The sequence below is a fragment of the Drosophila santomea genome, chromosome 2L, assembly GCF_016746245.2.
Source record: "Drosophila santomea strain STO CAGO 1482 chromosome 2L, Prin_Dsan_1.1, whole genome shotgun sequence".
Taxonomy (NCBI): Eukaryota; Metazoa; Arthropoda; class Insecta; order Diptera; family Drosophilidae; genus Drosophila; species Drosophila santomea.
In genome coordinates, this window is record NC_053016.2 from 20,670,515 (window position 1) to 20,692,362 (window position 21,848).

At 39.1% G+C, this 21,848-nt stretch overlaps 2 protein-coding genes and 3 non-coding genes across 6 annotated transcripts in view; 3 read left to right on the plus strand and 2 right to left on the minus strand.

Annotated features, from left to right (window-relative positions):
* Positions 1–274: 274 nt before the first annotated feature.
* On the minus strand, positions 275–21,572 carry LOC120444062. Of its 2 annotated transcripts, none has more exons than XM_039623572.2 (3): positions 21,042–21,572; positions 20,588–20,861; positions 275–691 (listed from the first exon to the last, which is right to left on the minus strand). In XM_039623572.2, the coding sequence occupies exons 1-3, from the start codon at positions 21,519–21,521 to the stop codon at positions 654–656; spliced, it is 792 nt and encodes a 263-aa protein (XP_039479506.1). In that variant the 5' UTR covers positions 21,522–21,572; the 3' UTR covers positions 275–653. The 2 variants fall into 2 exon arrangements, with proteins under 2 accessions (XP_039479506.1, XP_039479507.1); XM_039623573.2 differs by lacking the exon at positions 275–691 and adding an exon at positions 20,440–20,535.
* LOC120444061 (ecdysone receptor) overlaps positions 3,992–21,848 on the plus strand; it is a 57,089-nt gene continuing 39,232 nt past the window's right edge. Inside the window, exons 1-4 of the mRNA XM_039623570.2 lie at positions 3,992–4,180; positions 4,697–4,900; positions 7,146–7,598; positions 7,672–7,838. Of these exons, the coding sequence (XP_039479504.1) occupies positions 7,201–7,598; positions 7,672–7,838 (565 nt within the window). The 5' untranslated portion in view covers positions 3,992–4,180; positions 4,697–4,900; positions 7,146–7,200. The remainder of the gene's footprint in view (positions 4,181–4,696; positions 4,901–7,145; positions 7,599–7,671; positions 7,839–21,848) is intronic.
* Positions 7,020–7,093, plus strand: Trnan-guu. Its single transcript has one exon. It is a non-coding gene; the product is annotated as a tRNA-Asn (tRNA).
* On the plus strand, positions 16,245–16,317 carry Trnak-cuu. The gene has a single exon. It is a non-coding gene; the product is annotated as a tRNA-Lys (tRNA).
* Positions 16,430–16,502, minus strand: Trnar-acg. Its single transcript has one exon. It is a non-coding gene; the product is annotated as a tRNA-Arg (tRNA).

The window sequence follows — 21,848 nt, forward strand, 5'->3', positions numbered from 1 at the left end:
GCAATTTCCCCTTAGTTTTGCTTGGAGGTCAAAAAGGATAATATCAAAACTTGCGTAAGCTAGACCTACAAGTTTTGGACGCTCCCTTCCAACGTTACTCAACATCTTGTAAACTTCAGTTTCATTTGTTGCTTGCATATATTAATTTTTTGTAAATAAGTCACAAGTATCTGGCAGTCGAGGCTGTCCGAGCAGTATAATGTCTATAATTCACAGATATTTTCAAGACTTTAAAGACGATTTAATGAATACCTAGAATTGACCCAGATACTCGTTTTAAGCACATATTGTACATTTTACTGTTTACTATTCCACCCGTCCTCAACCTTCGTCGCATGATGTACATATTTGTTCAATTTTACAACGCCCTGAAAAATAACAAACCCAAAATACAAACCTACAAAAAATAAAATAAAAGCGTGGCAGAGATAGGAGAGCGCATAAAACTGCATCCAAATATAAACAACCATCGAGAAATAGGCCGCTCTGCTCTGCTACCTTCCATAGTAGTATTGTTGTAGAGTACTCATAGCAGAGAGCGTTTGCAGTCTGCCAAGTGCAAGAGCATGCTCCGTTCATCGGCATCCATCCGCAATTTACGTCATCGGTACTGGGTATACTCTGGGTGTCTCATCTTCTCCCGTTTTCCGGTTTCATATTTCGCCCTTATTCTTTGCTATCGTGAAACCATCTGCAAGAAATCAATGTGGTAAATGAAAATAATAACAGCACAGGAGGACAAATAATAACAAAGCACCCATCAACAAATACAATGAACCAATTTCTAATAGGTCAATTTCAATTTAAAACAAGAGAGAACGCTATAGTCGAGTTCCCGGACTATCTAATACCCGTTACTCAGCTAGTGAAAGTGCGAAGGAGGTCTTCAACACTGACAGTTTTTGGCGGTTTGTGGGCGTTAGAGTGGGCGTGGCAAAAAGTTTTTTGGCAAATCGATAGAAATTTACAACACCAATACAAAAATGAAAAAATATCAAAACATTTTCCAAAAGTGTGGGCGTGGCAGCTTTGGGCGGTGTAAGGGCGTTAGAGTAGGCGTGGCAAAAAGTTTTTTGGCAAATCGATTGAAAATTACAAGACTAATACAAAAGTGAAAAAATTTCAAAACATTTTTCAAAAGTGTGGGCGTGGCAGTTTTGGGCGGTTTGTGGGCGTTAGAGTGGGCGTGGCAAAAAATTTTTTGGTAAATAGATAGAAAATTACAAGACTAATACAAAAATGAAAAAATTTCAAAACATTTTTCAAAAGTGTGGGCGTGGCAGTTTTGGGCGGTTTGTGGGCGTTAGAGTGGGCGTGGCAACATGAATCGACAAACTTGCGCTGCTTCTATGTCCCTGAAGTTTGTATGCTTAATCTCAACTTTCTAGCTTTAGTAGTTCCTGAGATCTCGACGTTCATACGGACGGACATGGCCAGATCGACTCGGCTATTGATCCTGATCAAGAATATATATACTTTATATGGTCGGAAACGCTTCCTTCTGCCTGTTACATACTATTTAACGAATCTAGTATACTCTTTTACTCTACGAGTAACGGGTATAAATATAACCAAACAGAATGCTATACTCGAGTTACTAGTAAGATTAGAAGTTAAGCTACAGTTTCAGATATTACATCACCTTTCGATGGTTGCATTTATAAATTGCGACTCTATGACATCCTTCACCATTATACGAATTTAAAATTTATTTTATAAATTTTTTGTTAAAGTTGTGGATTTTTACTCTTTTGTCGACTAAAACTATAGCAACTGCTAACAAAACCAAAACGCATACTTGGTACCAACTTTTAAGCCTTTATAGTTCCGAGATCTCGACCTCCATATTGATAGACGGGTCAGACGGACATGGCCATATGGACCCGCGAAAAGGCTTCCTTCACCCTATTTTTAATGAATCTATTAACGCTTTTACTCTAACATAACCAATGAACTATTATGGGATCACCTCTCGATCCGTTCGTCGTGACTCATCGCTCTTTACTCTCCCACCTTTAGAATCGGAATCTGGAGCGTATCATGCGCAATTGTCCGCTGACTTCCTCTGTTGCCGCCCATTACAGAGGGTATGGGTGTATTGGTTAGGGGGTGGTGTGCACTAGTTGGGATAGTATGAGTGTAAGAGAGAGCGGGGGTCTGGTTGCAACAACAATTTTCGCCACGGCTCAGTACTTTAGGTGGTTTCCTCTTCTCACCCGAAATCTCTCTTTCACAACAAACGAGCTGTAAAGCTGTAAGTTGCATACGCCACTCTCGCATTCCCATTTGCATGAGGCTATATGTGTGTGCTGCGATTGTAAAATTGTTCGTTTTTTCTAAGGTTCAGTCTCTGAGTTGAAGGTCAGTTGTTGGTTTATGTCATTCAACTTGCTGTCGGCTTTTGCCGTTGTAGATGTAGTTGTTGTTTTCAGCGTTTTCGTCACCGCTGCGCTAGCGTTTTGTATCGTTGCCTCTTGCATGCCTGCCGTTCGCGTGTTTTGCCATTTCATGGAGACTTCGATGCCGCCCATTGACCACACTACTCTGCTCGCCCCTTTTTCGTCCACGTCCCCGAAAGTGTGGGCATGGAAGGGGATGGCAGCAGGGTCGAATGCTCTTTATTGGATTTCCCTGTCTAATAGGTTCAATATACGATTATTGCAAATTAGCATAGGGGTATAGCTTTTATGAGGTTATGTTGATGGAATCGACTTTAGAAAGAAGATTGTTTCCCTCCTGACCAACAATAGTATGTATTTAAATTCTCACGGTCAGCACAAAGTACGCGTAGCTTTTCCTCAGACAATTGTAATTCGAGAGTGGATACAGGTTAATATAAAACTCCATTGAATAATTACACCAAAGCACCAAAACCAAAATCATATAGCAGCGACGAAAGAAGGGGGGAAATCAACAACAAAAAGTGTGTTACAAAGTCACAGGCGCAAAATGAAACCAGAAAAACAGCAACAAATACAAATCTCGGCAGCGCAGTCGCCAGCAAGTAGAGCTTAAAAGTCACAGCGCAAAGAGGCAGAGAATGGCAGCAGCAACAACAAGTCGCACTATGCCTATGAGCCCAACACTAAAACCAGTTTTCAGTACCTCAAAAGAACCGCTCTCTGGCCCAAAGCCAACCTGAGTACATATGTTTGGGCAAGTGCGCGCACAGTGGAAGAAACCAAATGCAGTCCAGATGAATTCTTTTGGTACTTTGTGAACTAGAAATGTATATCTAACATGTAAATATATTCTTGCCACCAGCTTGTTTTATATGTGCAACGTTCATACAGAAAATTGTTAAATGATGATACTTTGTCAACTTGCAATGCTTAGCTTATACTTAAGTACAAGTATGTATCCATTTTAGTGTTCACGTCGAACACAAGTCCATTTCACAAATTTACACACGGTAAGACAAGATTTGACTTCTAAGCCTAATCGAAACTATATATGTATGTTCATATGTATCTGAAGAAAGCCGCTTCAAGATTCGTAATTTTGCGGCTAAAAACCGCATAGCTTCCTCTTTTTGGCTTATGAAAATGGATATGTATGTTTAACAACTATATTTTCGAAAATACAATGTAGATATTTTTCTCGTAATCCTAGGTTTGTATGTAGCAAATAGAATAAAGCGTTTCCGAATATCTAGGGATATATTCATACATAATATGTATATACATAGTACATCTAATTTCCCGTCTATAAAAATTTCCTGAAACTTGCTGGGTCATAAACTTTAACCACTGTACCTGAATGCTGCCGCTGTGGCTACTGCAACGAGTTATCGTTGCTCTGGCCGCTTAAACTTGCGCGAAAGTTGAGCGAGCTCAGCTCGAGAGTCAAAAATACATAGCGCCAAAATACAAAAAAAATCACAGAAACCAAAAGTCAAGCTCGTGAGCAAAAGGGCGGCATTGCCAAGCCAGAAAAGTCTGAAAAGAGCGCCTGCGCAGCAAAAGCAACAATTACAAGTTGCCAACTGTCTGATTGTGAGAGGCGGCGCCGTTGACGTTTCAGTTTCAGAGTTTCTCGAGTAAAACAAAATACATCGCGCGCAGTTGTCGGTGAAAAATGCAGAAAAATCGAAAATAAACTCGGAGGCCATGCTAGAAAACGGAAAGCGACGGAAAAAGTGCATTCGAGTTCGCATTGATAAAATCGTTTTTCCGATTCTGTATGTGCTGAAACAGAGCTACAGTGTTAATATACCCTATTTAAAAAACCTTTTACATAGTTACTTAAGACAGAAAAACTGTGCCGAACTCGATATCCAGCGTTGTTTTTGCTGCTTTTGTAGTGAGAGACACGTCCCCTCCGTTTCCGCCGCGTCCACAAAAATTCCATGCAGTTGGGGCTTGTTTACTCGCCAAGCGAGAGAGAGACAGAGAGGAGAGTTTTCACGGAGAGAATTGAGAGCAGACAAAACAGACAAAACTGTTTAAAAGCCGAAATGAAAAGCACCTTCTGCCCACTACGTATTACACCGATTTTCTGCCTATTATTATAGTTTATTCAAACTTTTTGCTGAGTCTTGGGTTCTACATTTTAATTGCGCCAACAACTGAACCGTCGAAAAATGCACGTGTCTGGGCGCTGCTAATGCACTTCTTACTCTCTTTCTTGCTCTCTCGTCTTTGGTTAGCTTTCTCTCACCCTCACTCTTTCTGATACTCTCTTTTCCTTTTTGTAGAAGATGCACTGCACTGTCGAGCTGAATTTAAAATACCATTTAAATGTGTTGAATGTGCAATCTAATAAAGTTTTTCCCGATAGCAAGTGTGAAAATTGAATATTTCGGTTATAAGTAGCAAAAACAATAAAAGCTATTAGCACAGGGAGAAGTAAATGTAAACAATCATTACAGCGCATTAATTACGGAATACAAATACACTAGGTAAGTGAGTAACAGTTTATTTGCCAAAAGTAAAGATGTAGAGTCGGGTGAAATTTTTAAAACATATTACTGAAAATATAAATAATTAATTCCAAAAACGCATATGGATTCTAATTTTTAAAAATGTTAAAGCAAAAAAAAAAAAAAAAAGAATAAAAGAGTATACTAGACTCGGTGAAAAGTATGTAACAGGCAAAAGGAATCGTTTCCGACCATATAAAGTATATATACATGTATGTATTCTTGATAGGGGCGATAGAGGAGTCGATCTGGCCATGTCCGTCCGTATGAACGTCGAGATCTTAGGTCTTATAAAGGCTACAAAGTTGAGATTAAGCATGCAGACTCCGAGAGAAACAGACGCAGCGCATTTATTTGTTGACCCATGTAGCCACGCCCACTCTAACACCCACAAACCACCTCCATTTGGGGTAAGGGGTATCTGATAGTCGGGGAACTCGACTATACCGTTCTCTCTTGTTTCTATCTCGTCAAACGGTGTTCGTTTTGATATCAGAAATTATTGGGTAGACAATTAGTTTTCCGTTCTTTGTTTAATTTTACCCTAATACTATAACCAGAACAAGTTTTCAAAAGTTTTAAAGTTGTAAATTTTAAAGAAAATCGTTAAAGGTCTATTCAACCAAAAAGTTTAAAAGGTTAATTTTTTTCATATTTCCTGATCTTACGATTCTTTAAGAATGTCTTTTTTAGTTAGTGACTCATAACACAAATGTTTAAATGTTTCCTGTCACTATAGTGACTTTAGTACTATAGTATAGCATAGTATATAGGAAACAATTAAAAATCCAAAACAAAAGTTGTAATTTAAAAAGTTTTCCAAAATTGTGTTTTTAAAATATTTTTTAAAGGGATCTTTTGACTTTGCCAAACAAGTGTTAATTAATGTGTATTTTTAAAAAATTTTTTTTGTTTAACTATTACACTTTTTGATTGATGTGGGCGTGGCAAGAACAACCTTACATAGGATAGGCGACCCGAGAATATGTGTGCTTAATCTTACTGAAACCTCAAGGGGAGATCAAGAATGTATGTACATATATAATTTATAGGCTCGAAACGCTTCCTTCTACCGGTTACATACTTTTAACGAATCTAGTATACCCTTTTACTCTACGAGTAACGGGTAATAAAGAAAAAAATGTTATGCACATAAATTCCAGCCGATATGTGCTCGGCAGCGTTGGGAATTGGAAATGCAGATGAGTTGTGGTCGGCTCGTCAAGTTCTCCCGGCGATTTTAGAAAAATATTATCCAAACCGAATTCCTCGGTTTTTTATTCAGCGGAAATGCATCATTTGCAGTGCCTCCCCATCTACCGCCGCTTCCCTTTTGGTGGTCAGTTGGTCGTCTGCAATGCTTTTGTCGGTCCGACGGCGTGAGCTAAAACAAGCCGGTCCGAGAACTTAGTGCAAGTGCATGCCAAAAGTAAATCGAAACAAACCAAAAGGCGAATAAACTCCGACGATTGCAAAGGAACTAGCGGATGTAACATCTGAATATAAACATGCTGCATTTTAAAATTGAAAATAAGTCTACACAGCTTACTTTTTAATTTTGAGTTCGCAGTTCGGTTAGCTTTTCCACTGCATGCTCTGGACCTTTATGGATCATTGAAATGATAATGAAAATTTAATAACCCTCTCAGAAACCAGATTTAAATAAGCATCAATTAAAATTGGGTCATAGCGCTCGGTTCTAGTCGGTGTATGACGCCAAAGTTCGGAAGTGCATCTACCCATCGTGAAACGACCTTATCAAGGATTCTGGGTCAATATGCTTACGCCATTTTGTCGGCGCCCTGCTTTGGTGCTTTTCGTGTGTGGAAGGCGGTGCCTTTAGCGAACGCCCTGTTGAATCCCTCTTCTTAAGTTGTAGTTCCCCAGTTCCATGTCACACTTAATGTGCATTAAACTGGCCTCGTGCAACTTCTGGTATTAGACATCGGTTTATCGTAAAAACAATAAATATAAATGAAACGAATTTGTTCTTTTAAACTATTTTAAAACTCAACGATGGCAGTGATTTATAGGAGTTTATCAGACGAGTATTATAGTGCAATGCTGAAATCTACCACTTGACGAGCGTGTCACTGTAGCCTCCGTGGCGCAATTGGTTAGCGCGTTCGGCTGTTAACCGAAAGGTTGGTGGTTCGAGTCCACCCGGGGGCGTTATATTTTCTTTTGTATGCAATTTTTATTTGAATCCACTCTTTTTTTCTAGCTGTCGCTTGGAAACTATGTGATTTTAAGCGAATTGGCATCATGAAGGCGTGGCCATGTTGACGAGCGAACAACAACAGTCAATGCAAAAGCGGTCGAGCATACCCAGCCACATTTTGCTACAACAACAATTAGCTGCCTCTTCAGGCCCATCTTCCTCAGCCTCTCTGACCTTGCATGTGGCCAGTGCGAATGGCGGTGCAAAAGAAACAACTTCTGCAACAGCAGTCAAGGATAAACTAAGGCCGACACCCACAACAATTAAAATTGAGCCCATGCCCGACGTCATTTCCGTGGGCACGGTAGACGGAGGATCTAGCTTAGCTACTGTTGTTGCCCCCGCCGCAGCAACCACATCCAATAAGGCAAATTCTACAGCAGCGCCCTCGACGTCGGCTGCTGCTGCAAATGGTCACTTGGTGCTCGTGCCGAATAAAAGGCCGCGAATTGATGTGTAAGACAACTGAAAAAATGTAATATAATGCAGCATATATTACATATTATGTCTATATTCCATCTACCCGCAGCACCGAGGACTGGATGTCCACTCCTAGTCCAGGTAGCGTGCCCAGCTCTGCGCCGCCACTTTCTCCATCCCCCGGATCGCAAAATCACAGCTACAACATGTCTAACGGCTATGCATCGCCGATGTCGGCCGGAAGCTATGATCCTTACAGTCCTACCGGCAAAACAGGTGAGTTGTTGAAAACATTTTTAAGTATATATTATATACAGTGCAGTTTTTAAAAATTTACGTAGTTCAATTTTAATATCTTGTACAAAGACTTGTCTAGACATCATGATGAAGAAGATTACTAGAAAGGAAATGATTTAAGAAAATAATGAACATATTCATTTTATATTTGGAGACTAAAAGGCAAGTGGTTGGTGTCTTCGCTTCACTGTTTGGCGTATTTGTCCACAGAGCGCTTTTACTCCGGCACCTTACATGATTGTAAGCTCGATGACTCTTGCCACCTAGATGGCGCTTTTTAATCCGCATGGTCGTTTTCTCTTTGCTAACTTATAACCGTTTGAGTCCGAGTCCCAAAACCAAAAGGTAGATGGTGCTGTATAACGAATGTAAGAGTAGTGCGAACTCCTATAAAGTACACCCGGTTTGTGTATGGATATTTTTTAACAATTTATTGACGAGTCTCAGTTCCAGTAGGTTTGTAAATGTTTTTAAATTTCGATAATGTCTACATTTATAAAGGATCGCTAAATATATTTGGGTTTCTTGTTCATTCACAAACAAATGTTCATAGAGAAATATGTATAATAAGAAAAAAGTCCTTTATAGTCGAGTTCATTGACTATCAGATACCCGTTACTTAGCTAGTGGGAGTGCGAACGAAAAAGTCCAACTTTCTATTTAGCTTATCGATTGAATTGGCAAGTAAAATAATAATAAGATGAATAAAAATCTAACAACAAAAATCAAAAGTTTGGGAGTTAAGAAAGAGAGAGAGTTTTTAGTGTTCAATAATATTCATTTAAAATCTATTTAAAATCTATACCTTTCCTTTCATACGACATCAAGCACATACAGAGCTGAAGAAGCTTAACTGTTTAAACCTTTTTGTTAGTTTTTGGGAATCGATTTTTTTGTATAATCGAAAGATGTAGGACTCCATTTTATATATTGGCAGAGAGTATTAAAATTTCTTAGAGTATTACAATTTTACCTGCAACGCAGGGAAGACGTCATTTTTGACAATATAATGGAAATATATTCTTGATCTGCAAACATGGCATAGTTGAGTAAAAATTTCATTCTAATTTTATAAGTGTTTATAAGCTTAAAATAGGATACATTTATACGTTATTCAAGAAATGGTACAGATTTTATGCTTTCGACAAAATGCAGACCATCAGCCATCACTTTAACGCTTTGTTCTAAAAAAGCATACGGATTTTTAATGCTCATTAAATTATAAATACATATTCTTCGTAGTAACATTGCAAACGCGATTTTATATATAAATTTTAAATATAATTAGAGAACTTGGAATGACGCTGGACAAAGGGAACCCAAAAAGAATATTAGGCACGAACGGCAAAGGAATAAAATACACAAGATACTTTCGAGCACACAGACCTATGTAAGCCGAGAACGTGCCTTTCACCTTTCACGTAAAAACGTGGCCAGGTTCAAGGTCATGGGCGCTGCAGACAAGCCAAATAAAAGGTGGTGGCCCAGCCACCACCGACCATCACCGAACACCGATTCGCATCCAGACATGGAGCGAGTGTAAGCCTCTAAATTACAAAAACGCGTCGCAGTCGGGACGAGCCGGCAGACAAAAACAGGAGGTAGGAGGTGGGCGTTAGGCGTCGAACTGACAATGGCAATAAAGTTGAAAGTTGAAGGTCGCCAGACGATGACTATACACGACCACGCGCTCTGCGACGCCGACCGCCACGTCGACGTCGTTCTTTGCCACTAAATGCTCGGCGTCGCAAACACTTCTGGTGGAAAGGGGGAGAGGGCGCGAGGGACGAAACTCTTTGAGGCTAAACACCCACAAGTCCCCTCGCCGCCAGACGCACGCATAAGCCAACGGCATCCAGCCTCCACGTTGGGTCCTAGAGGTTCCTTTGGGTTGGTTTTACGACTCCGAAAATAAAATGGCCACTGTCGGCGCAAAAATAATCGATCCTTCAGCCACTTCCCCCTCGAAAGCCCCGAATTGTGCGTGCGCCTAAACTTCTCTCGCTTTCACTCTGCTCACCTTAAGTTGTGGATATGTCTGGCGGTGCGCGGGCTGCGGCGACCCAAAAATCAACCAGCAAAAGGGGGTTTTGGGTTGGAGATGTGTGTGTAATAAAATCATGCCAAGGCTGTTGCCGGTCGTTGTGAGGACACGACAAGCAGACATAACCCCTGGTCTCCTATCCTCTGCGTTGCTGTCTATTTTTCTTAGCAATTTCACTTGCGATTGCTTCTCATTTCATCTTTCGTGGATTTGCTGATGCTGGACGTGTGCAATGTGGCGTATGCGCAATTCCACAAACAATACTCCAAGGAAAACCAGATTACGGTGCGCTTGAATTATCGACTATTTTCTAGAGTTTTTTTTTATTGGTTTTTGGGCTTCAAGAATGGTGTAGAATATAGTAAATGTTTAGAATATATTGATTTCCAACTCAATGAAGGGATATATCTCAATATTAGGGTGATAAAAAACATCCCAAACTTCTTTTACGTTTGTGCCACAAAAATACCGTCCTTCCAACTGTTAATTGAATAGGCGAGATATAATACTTTCTTAAACTCTAGGCTCTGCTCAATAACTGAAATTAGCATAAAAGGTGCTAGCTGCAGGAAATTCCAGCGAAACTTTAGCCAAACCCAATCAAATCGAATCGAATCGAATCGATCACATCGATTGAGCAATGTATACAATTAGCTTGCCTTATTTAATGTCTAGACGGCCCAGCCCGCGACCATGCCCAGACTCAGTTTAATGTGAACAGGACACGCAATGCTAAGGGCAGGACGAAGAAGAGAAGTTAAGGTGGAAGGCTTCCAGCAATGATTTTTCAATCATGCGCCCGAAACATGATAGCCGTTCCCAGTCTGACTCGGTGTCTGGACTCTTGGAAGGCTCTGGATATCCAAGCTGCAGAACTGGTTTCGGCCAGTTTCCTCTTTCCTCTCCCTTCGTGCTTGCATTTCCTGATTATACCATAGAATTTGTAGCTTGACCAAAATGCGATCCTTCTCCTCTTCAAATTTGTCGCTGCGGCTCTGGCTCGTCTTCCTCTGGCAGTGGCTGTTCAAGGTCTTCGCGTCTGCGCTAGGCTTGAAACGGAAAGACAGCAGATGCTTTTTTTGCCAGTCAGCAGGTACACTTGCTTGCCATTGTCAAAACGTAAAGAAGTACAAAAAACACACGACTCCTGGCTTAGTGTGTCAAATGGTCTGCAGGGTAGCTAAACCGCAGCGGTCGGTGAGGGAACGGTCGGAGGGTCGGATTGTCGGACGGTGTGACGGAGTTTGGCATCGGACCAAGACCAAAGGTTCTGCTCTGCTATTGTGATTGTGTTTGGGTTCGGCACTCTTCTCTTCCTTCTTGTGTGTGTTATCTGTATATAGGCTTCTATATGTAGTTTGACCTTGATCTTGAGTTTATATACATATGTATATAAACTTGTATATCTATTACATGCGCGTACGTATTTATCACGTTTGGGGAGGAAGACCCGCAACTGGGTAACTGCAACAGCGGGAGCCGGGGATGCGAACAGTCGAGTCTGATAGTACAGGGTCCTCCAAAAATTTAAAAAGTTCTGTACATTGATTTTGGGAACCGAAGATTTATATTACATTTCTGTTTTTTAACACTTGGTTGGAAGAACTGTTGTGCTTAAGTCTACAAAAAATTCCTTAAAAAACAAAAGTACATGCTAAATGAAAAAAATTGTGGCTAGTGAATAATTAATTTAATAATAATAGTAAATTTTTAAAAACAATAATAATTTTTAATTTCTGTATGTATGGTGTTGGAGGAAATACATTTAGTATCTTGTAAAGCTTGCGTCCTTCGAGTTTCCTGTGAGTGCTGTACACATTTGCTGGTAGGAATTTCCAAGCACCCTGTGTTAACCCAGTGCGCTTTTAACCCAATTAACTTTCCAACTGCAGCCATCGCCGTCGAAGGGTTAAAAACGAATTTCAAACCCGGGGCCAGCGTTACCTAATATTTCTACCACGCTGTTTTTGGTCCTCCTGTGCGTGTGTGTGTGTTTTCGATACGTGGAAGCATAAATAGGCCAAATGCCATTAGCACAGGAGCCTCGTGCGACGCTGTCGATTCCAGAGTGGCGGGTTCTTGTTTGCTTTTGGCGTCGGATTTTTTTTTATTTTATATATGTGTGTATCAATGCAATAATAACGTGAGCTTTTGTGTGTGTGTGGGCTTCATGCAAAAACCCGCACTATTAATTTCTGCAAAATAACCGAAGCAGGAGAACAGAAGAACCAAAAAATAACAAATTCCCCGATATACACATGCATATGTATGCACGTTGTGTTTGTCCTTGAAAATCATGTGAAATTTTCGCTTTCATGATTTTAATCAACTACATATGCACATATGTATGTACATACATAATGAATCCCATGAGGACGGTGATGTTCATGACGTTCTGGTTTTGATGGATACTTTGTTCGAATCTTCGAAGCCTTACCTTTAATCCTCTCTTGTTTATTTAACACAACAAACGAGGACTTCGTGCCACAAATAGACATTGAGAATTAGTCCAGAAGTATCAGACTGAGTGTATCCAGCAAGTTTTCCTTTTCAATTTGAATATTTCGAATGGGACTTAGTGCTAGATCAAGTACGAGCGTTCTTCGGCACTTCTGATCAGTGTAGCTTTGATGCTGCTCTTAGGCCCATATAATTTACATATTTTCAAATGGAACAGTTCTCTTTGCAATACAGATGTTTACTGCACACTTTGCCAGTATTCCCTTTCTCCAACCGAGACAGTGCAGAAAGAAAAGAGAAAACATTTGCGCAACACATTCGCTAGTGATTCTCGGTGCTGATTTCGCTGATATATTTGCGCTGGCATGGAAGTCTCTCGTACACACTCATGCGCGCCTACATATATAGGTATGTATGTACATATATTAAATAAAGTATATATCGCCTGTGTACACATGAATACTCATTGCTATTGCTGCTACTGCGCTGCCAGTTGTTGTTGCTGTTTGCACTTTTTCGCGTATCGCACTTGGCCTTGAATTAATACAGCGAACTTTGGCTTTTGGCGAGTCGCACAAGTTTATCGTGCATCTCTGTAAAAAGATAATTAATTTCATGGCAGCGGCTCTGATAATTGCCGAGCGCATTTCATTTCTCTTTTCTTTCTTTTTAGCTCGCGTTCGCTCATGTGTACATCCACATGAATGTACATTTTTCAGCTGGTTGCATTTTGTCAACCGCCGTGTCCCGTACATACATACATACATACAAATGTACATCTGTGCGATCAAAACGAAAGCGAGGGGCTACTTTCGTTTCATGCGGTGGGAGGGAGAGCGGGATGTTCGCATACGCGAATACAGAAACACGCGCGATAATTTCCAAAATGTGCCAACAGCGAAGCGCAACCCATTTCAAGGTCACTCACGCACACACTTCCACGCCCAGTCGCTCAAAAAGTCACACAAACAAAGAGGCGAATTTGCCAAAAAGCTAAAAAAAATAACAACAATAACAACAGGCGGTGGTGATAATATTTGCGTTGTTATTTTTCGGCTTTGTTGTACAGTGCGTTTAAGGGCTGTAATATTCATTTCAAGCTCTTGTAAAACAATTTTTGGGGATCAATTAATGAGAAGCCGATGTATGTAAGTATTCATGTGTACATATGTACATATGTATTTTGGTTAATTTGTATTTCCTATTTGATTTTATTTGTTTTTCAATTCATGTTGTGTGCTGCAGAATTGAGTAGCCCTTATTCCGGGTCAAAAAAATACATTATTATGAAAAACTAATTTAACTGAGGTATAATTTGAGGTATTTCACTGAATATTAGAAAAAAAGGATTCTATAAAAATTTGCATTGACTCATAAGTTCTCTATTCAATTATCCGTTCGATTATTCACAACCATATTAAACTTGTTGTATATATCGCTTATACCTCGAATTCGACCCACCTGCCCCCACCCTTGCCGCGTTCTTTTTGCTCGTGACAGTTTATTTATTATTGTTAAATCAGGTCAGAGACCCATTAACACATATATACAACGAATAAAAGGGGGGGCAGGGGGCCCTGGGTATTGTGTATGTCGTCAGTCGAATCGCATACAGATGAGTTTCTCCCCCGTTTCGGTACATGCGAGTGTACATATGTGTATGGCGAGACAATTGCCTGTGTGTGATTTTTTTGTGCTTTGGGTCTCTCCGTCGGTCAGACAGTCGGCCAAACGTCATCAAAATGGCTGCTAAGCAAATCAAGTTGAAATGCCAGGGAACTAAAAATACATTTTATTTTGATACACGTAGGCATTTCTTTCTAGTTCTTCCGATCGCTACGGAAACAGTAATGGGACTTCTCATTGTTATAGAGTTCACTAATGGAATCTAAATAGCGAATTACTAGTAATTATGTTAGTAATATGTCATGTGTAATGTAAAATGTGGTAGATAAATGTATTCTGTAAAATATCACATGGGGGTTTCGAAGTCTGAAGGCCATTTAAAATTGACTACCGCAGTAAAAGGTACCTGATAGTCGAGGCACTGACTCTAAGGCACAATAATGATTAGAGATTAATCATAATTAGGCACCTGTATGTTAGCTACTTTTGTGCTTTCGCATAGCTATTTAATTGATGGCATTTTTTTTTATAAATAATTTGTAATGTTCAACTGTTATCCTGTTATCCGATATATGTTAAAGGTTAATGTTCTTTGCAAGGATGTACTATAATTTTGGTTATCTCAAAAATTTAAAAATGTACTTATTGCAAACAAAAAGAGGCATTTGAAAACGCATTCCTTTTTGTTGTTTTTATGTACGCTCATCGCGCTCAACGTCGATGATTTGTCATTTGTTGAGATAAGCGCTTGTGGTTTTAAGGTTGGAATTTTTTTTTTGAAATTGAAAGTATGTACATATGATCGGCAGGTAAATGTACTTTTATCTATACTGCACACATGCCACTCCGTGGCAAGTAATAGCAACATTCTTCCTATCTTGATAAAGTTTAGAACAGTGCTGTGCACTTTGTCAATGAATGTACGCTTTATGTATGCAAATACAGAGTGTTAGCTATATTTTCTTTAAAAAATGTAAAATTGATGGGAAACAATGAACTTAAAACGCAATAAATACTGATAATACATACACACCTGGATGTGAAACTGCCAAATAAAAAAATACACATACACATAAACTTCATGTGTTTATTTACATTTAGGTATGTATGAGAGAAATGAGAACAAAGCATTTCAAATAAAAAAATATATATATATTTTTGTGAACAAAGGCCAATGAAAGGCAACAAAAAAATGAAAACACACATGAGAAACCTTAAAATGCATAAGTTTGTGTTGATTTTTTGTTAAATATACATGACAATTTTGTAAGCACCTTTTTCTTATTTAATTTGCATTCATACTAAAAGAGAAAAAATATTACAAGAAGAGCATATCTGAAAATGATAGACCGTATATTAAATACCGCTTAAAAAGTTCGCAGACAGATTTCGGTAAAATTGAAAACTATGAGGCTTGTGCGCCAGACAGTGTGGCGTATGGGTAATATGATTCATACGCCGCGTATACGCACTGTCTGCTGCAAAATATTTCGCACTAGCTGAAATTTCCCTTGTTGTTGTTGCTCTATTTACGATTCGTGCGTGAAAACATGTGCGTGTGACGATGATTTCAGACTGTTATCGCTTTGGAACTCAATGAACCACGGACTGAAAAGCAAAACAGAAACCAGAAAAGAGGAACAAACAAAATAAAGCATCAAACAATAATAAACTAAATCAAGAGCAGCTATGGCGATAGAAAGCTAGCAACAACAACAACCAAACGAATGAATTTTGCCATAAATAGTTGGAATTGCTATTGTTGCTGCAGCTGTTGTCGACTGAGAAAAGGGGTAGACGAAGCAATATAAAAACTATTGCGGTGGGTCAGGGTAAAAATGAAATAGAAATCTATGAATAGTTGTGAGCAACTAGAAGAGCGAACAGGAGAGCGAGCAGCGCACTTTGAATGAATGGAATTTCCCTTACTCCCTCAATTGATTAAGCAAAAAGAGCCCGCTAAGTATCGTGTAATAGCAGCGTATCGTGCATATACACGTCCACTGATCACATTCTGATTATCTTTGTCATGGTCAACTCATCAAAGTCGTTGATTCAATTTGCTTGGTCGCGTTAATTAGCTTGACCTGAATCACTCTAGCTAAAGAATTAGATTACGTATACGCCATGTGTATTCGTTTTAGCTATGTGGGAGGTACTCAAAGTACACACCTTATATGCATCTTGTTTGTCAAACTGCTACTTGGCGGACAAGAACAAGCTCGTATACCCTCTTCTGGGGTCTTGCTGTAAGTGCCCGGCTAGCTCAGTCGGTAGAGCATGAGACTCTTAATCTCAGGGTCGTGGGTTCGAGCCCCACGTTGGGCGAAAACAAATATTTTATTTATTTTTATCTCATTTATAAAAATACTTTAAAATATATACATATATGTATATATATATATATCGACATAAATAATCAAAAAATAAATATTCTTCACGATCCTGCCAGGAGTCGAACCTGGAATCTTCTGATCCGTAGTCAGACGCGTTATCCATTGCGCCACAGGACCGGTTGGTAAAAAATGGTTTTGTGCACTATCTCAGCGCTTTGAAGCTTAGAAAATTAATTACATTTTTGTCGTTTACTTCGGTATTTTCACTCGTCGACAAGTTAACCGGTTTTTGTAGGAGCCTATCCTCTTCACCCTGAGTTTTTCGAAAATTCATTTTGATGTATTGTAAACCGTTGCGTGGGAGTTCGGCCATTGATTGTCCGTCAATGTTTCACTTGAATATTTGTAGTCAGAGCAATGCAAGGGAATAATAATATAATGAACAACAAAAATCAACCGACAATCCAGGCAAACGAAGAGAACACGCAAATATTTATTTAACAATGACAACAACTAAAAAGTTCGTATAAATATATGAGCGAAGAGCGAGAAATAATAAAATAAAAGCGATAGCAACACGTTTTTTCGCTCCACAAAACAAGACACAATGACGATGATTATGATAAAGGCGTGTGTGAGTGGGGCCGTGCGGGGCGTGTCACTGCTGTATCCAGCACTCACGTAGAGGCAGGCAGCGATGGAGGGAGTGGCAGGCGCAGGGTAGACACAGTCCCACAGACACCAGCCAACAACAGCGATTCGGCAATACAAAGGCTACATGAAATTTTTGCCAAAATGCCGACGAAACACAAGTAAAAAAAAACAAAATGGCCGACGTCGGCTGCAATATTGTATATAGAAATTTTCGTCTGGCCTTTAGAAGGGAGTCAGGCGGGCGGCTAGGAATTCGTCTGAGTATACAGCACTTACGGAGCATTTAAATGATATTAGAATGGAAGTCATGAACACTTACTGTCCACCTCCCTTCTCCTTTGCGACACGGTCCGTCTGCTGGTGGGTGTTACTATGTATCTTTTTCGCTTTCACATGACACAGATACACGTTCGCAAACACAGAACAAAACGTAGGCGACTCTTGATAGTAGGAAAGAAACGTCGAGCGATGTCTCTAGCCCTGACCCTAATTTTTGGGTAAACAAACATTTCGTTAGGGTCCCCGTCTGGGGATCGCTGAGCCAATTCTTAACATTTTCGTAAAGATTATAATCTAATCTAAACATGCCTATACTTAAGCAATCGGCATACTGTCAACTATATTCTATAACTAAGATAAATAAAAGAACGAGCCTGCAAAGTGTATAGTATACATACATATGTATTCTTGATCGGATCCACTTGGTCATGTCTGCTTGTTTGGCCGTCTGTACATATGTATAAACGTCGAGATTTTTCAAAAACTATAAAACCTATGCAACTGAGATTAAGCCTGCGGATTTTGGCGACGCAAACGCAGTGGAAGTTTGTTTAAGAAGATTGTCACATGCACTTTTATAAAATCTAACATTTCTTTCCCCATATATCCGTTTCCCAATTTTAGCTATTGTTTGACTGTAAATAAAAAAAATTGAAATGCATAAATGAGGGCATTATCTCAAGGTTGTTTCCAATTGTGTTTGGCGCGGTCTATCTATTCTCACACCCTCGCTCTGTTTTTTTTTTTTGCTTCCCACTTTCGTTTTCGTCTTTGTTTATTTTTGTTTTTGCTTCTTTTTTTTGGCAAATAACCTTGATAAAACGTAAACTATTTTTATCAGTGAGTGTGGAATGGGGCCAATGGCAGCAAAATTTCTGTTTGGGGTTAGTGTGCCAATTAACGATTAGATTATTTCTCACACTCTCCGTTCCACCCCCTGATGTGCGAAATTATTTGTATTTGGAAGATTTTAATTTATCGATCGAGTGGTAAAAAAATAAGTATTGCAAATGCCATCCGAAGCTGGGTAAATGTAAAGTGTTACGCTTTGTTCACGATCTATAAATACGAAACTAAAATAAGCCACTAGCTTACGAATCCCAATTGCGTAGATGGCGCGACACTATACCCTAGCCATAGAAATATACACCTGGTCATGCGTCATACATGTTAGACCAAGTATTTATGGGCGTAGCCAGACAATTTGGCTCGACTTGATGGCTAGTGCATAACAATAAGATTGTGTAGATAGAGTCGTCCAGTCTTACAAGATGCGGGTGCCCCAATGACGCTGCTTGTTACGCGACCCCGACCAATGAGTGGGCTAAAAATAAAAAACATAAGTTGGTCAAAACAGAATATTTATATTGGTTACCATTCTTCTGTTATCTTGTATTGTATGTTTTTCCCTACCGCATACAAGAGTTTAAAATATAATCTGATTTTAAAGAAACTTTTTAATAACATTTTTTTCAAACTGAAAGAAATGCAGAGTCGACTGCTACGTCTGTAAGATACCATGGAAACATTTTTTTGTCAACGAGTATTATAATATATTATTTATATAATAGAATTTGTAATTTAATGTCATAGCATAAAAACCCTTAAACTATATTAAGCATTGTATATACATAAGTATAGATGTACATAGTCGATGGCCTCGTAGCTAGTACTATTTACGCTTATGTTAGTATTAGTTGTATAAACTATACTATCATCTCTAATAAATAAATAAATAAATAATTTTTGTAATATGATGTGTTTGGCTTCAAAGCTTATAATAATATATAATATAAATAATCTACAATCGTTACAGGGTCAAAAATGAGTAATCTAAACATTTAAAATACTAATGTAGTACGAAATCCAAACAAAAAACCTTTAATTGGGGTATTTCGCAAGATATCAGAACAACTTTCGTTTGAACTTTTTGGTAATTATTCTACTTGCCTCGGGACGAAAAATATTTTTTAATTTTTTTACGTGAAACCAGATATAAAATGTATTTTGGCGAAGGCAAATACATGAATTAGTTCAATGACTTCATCAGTTAAGTTCTTTGTACATATGTATGTATGTACATCACTCGCCGCTAATCAATTTAGGCCTCATCAGCGTCATCATTGTCAAATCAGACAGTAAAAACAGAAAATGCGAGTGCAGACGGAGGAAGGAAACTCCCAATTTAACGTACAATACTGATCCAGAAAATACAATAAACTTGCATATAAATGGCAATAAATCTAACTCAACCAAGTGACAATCGCAAATGAATAACTAAATAAATCCGATTCGAGTTCCTTTGCACATTTGCACGTACATATGTATGTATATATGTACGTGCATATACTCATGGGCCAGTCAGGCAAATGACCCATTAAGTAGTAAGCAAAACAACACCTAGAGCGCCGGTTTTCGATCAAATGTAAATCAATGTAAATCAAATGTAAATATGGCGAATCTTCGTCCAAAAATATGAGCAAATGAAACCGGAAATGGCACACGGGGAAAGAAATAATGGAAATGGAAGGGCATCAGGCCGACTAGGACCTGCACCCACAGACTTTGTCCATAGTGCCGGCGAGCATTTAACCTTGAGCCGGCAACTGATTACAAAATTGCAACGATAACTGCCAGTGACCCCATGGCAAAGAAAATAAAATGGAAAGTGCTGGCACATAGGGGGAACGGAGAAGAAGGCTGAAGAACCAATCGCTAAATTCTGCCTTGATAAGTCATCGTCTTAGCAGCCCCAGTTGGAACAAACAGACGACCAACTGGTAGACAGCTATATTTTGCATTTTTGTTTCTGTTTCGTTTCCGCCAGATGTTGACACGAAGGCCAACGAAGTGGGGTGAAGTTTGAGGCGGTTGTAAGGTGGTTTGAAGGTTGGCGGTAGGTGGTCAAAGAAATAAAACCAATTTTCCCGGGACCGAAGCACTGAGCTGAATTTGAATCTGGTAAATTAATTGAATTGAAAAAAGGATAACCTCACTAAGCTAGTTTAAATGGATCAAGAGGGATAATTCAGACTCTACAGATCTGAAAGAAATATTTTTTAATTAATCCACGAATATCATAATAATCTTCTGATTTTAGCTGCAGGGATATAAAAACTAGCGCTGACTGAGGCTTGCACCCTTTCCGTTTTTAAATAATGGCAAATTATATATTAATTAATTTTAATATTTTTTTTTTGTGTTTTTTTTTGTTTTGTGATTAATATAACAATAGAAATATCTGTTTGAATTTAACTTAAAACCAACTAGATCATGCCTAAAAAGTGGACAACGATTATTAACAACACCTAAAATGTTAGTTTACTTACCTTGCAACTCGGCCAACTGCTCTGTCGTCATAACAATTGGGAGAATCTGATCGGTAGTGCTGGGATCTATCAAATTTGGATCAGCAATCGGACCCATATAGCACTTGCGCATCCTCAGATACTGTAGCCAGACATTTTTCGACTCCCCGGAGGCTCCTTTTTCGCCAGCGTTATGGACGTCGAGATTGATTTGACTTTCATTCAGAAACATCTGGCGTATAAGGTGGAAGTGGCTGTTGGTGATGTAGATGTTTGGCTGCGCCGACCTTGTTTTCTGAGCAAAGAACATTGGTTGTTAATAAATTTTACATGTCTCGAGGTCAATTAGATCTTTCATTAACATTGCTAGCTAGTAGTGTCGTTGAATGACACAAAATTAATTTAAAAATATTTCATGCGATATTAAGAAAATCAATTGATTGACAATATGTTGAATCAATTATGTTGTGTTAACCTGTTCCTGCATCACGGACCGCATAAAGTTTTCACTGATCAAGTGGATGTTGTAGTCTCGCAGATCGACCATCAAGCTCTCCATACTCAGGTTCCTTTCTCGCAACTCGCGCACCTGTGCGTCCAGCTGGCGCTTGTCCTCCTCATAAAGTTGCAGGGTCTGCTCCCAATCGGTTTTAATTGTGCGGACGTCGCACCATTGCTTCTGGCGAAGGAGCCGCTGGCCGATGAACTGCTCCACGAGATGGGTCAGCTTGGACAGGACATAGAAGCACAAAAATATCCACAGGACAATCACGCACAAGTGAAATATGCTCCTCCCGCTTAGGTCCTCGGCTTCTACCTCCACATGTTCTAGTCGTCCCAGTCTCGGGGATACGTTCCATATACGTCCTCCTAATATCTTGTTTTCCATACTTGAAATTCTCGTGTTTTTGTGGTGTTTGCTTGTGATAATGGTGGTGGAAATACATTTGAGCATAAACAAACTAAATTCTACACATGAAAGAACTCTCGAAGCCTTCTATTTAAAAGTTTTAAAGTTAATAATCAACAGTATTAAACACTTTTCTTGAATTGTGTAGCGATGTAGTCTTTGGTTTTCAATTCATTTAGGATAATATTCTAACGTGGTCTGTCTACTTTCAAATTTTAATTTGATAGTTTTAGTAGCGGCTAACTTAATAACATGAAAACATGCCCGGTTAAAAAGATATGTTTGCAACGCGACTAACAATTTGTGGATCCCGTTTCTATTTATTATTATTTTGAGCTACGTTTTAATTTTAGGCTATTGTTTGTTTGTGTG

What these genes read in the sequence shown, in the direction of transcription:
- LOC120444062 (XM_039623572.2), bottom strand. Translation starts at nt 21,521, where the DNA reads ATGCTCAAATGTATTTCCACCACCATTATCACAAGCAAACACCACAAA. An exon ending in GGTCCGTGATGCAGGAACAG is followed by an intron (nt 20,862 to 21,041) that starts GTTAACACAACA and finishes TTCTTTGCTCAG; the next exon opens with AAAACAAGGTCGGCGCAGCC. An exon ending in GCAGTTGGCCGAGTTGCAAG is followed by an intron (nt 692 to 20,587) that starts GTAAGTAAACTA and finishes GATTTCTTGCAG; the next exon opens with ATGGTTTCACGATAGCAAAG.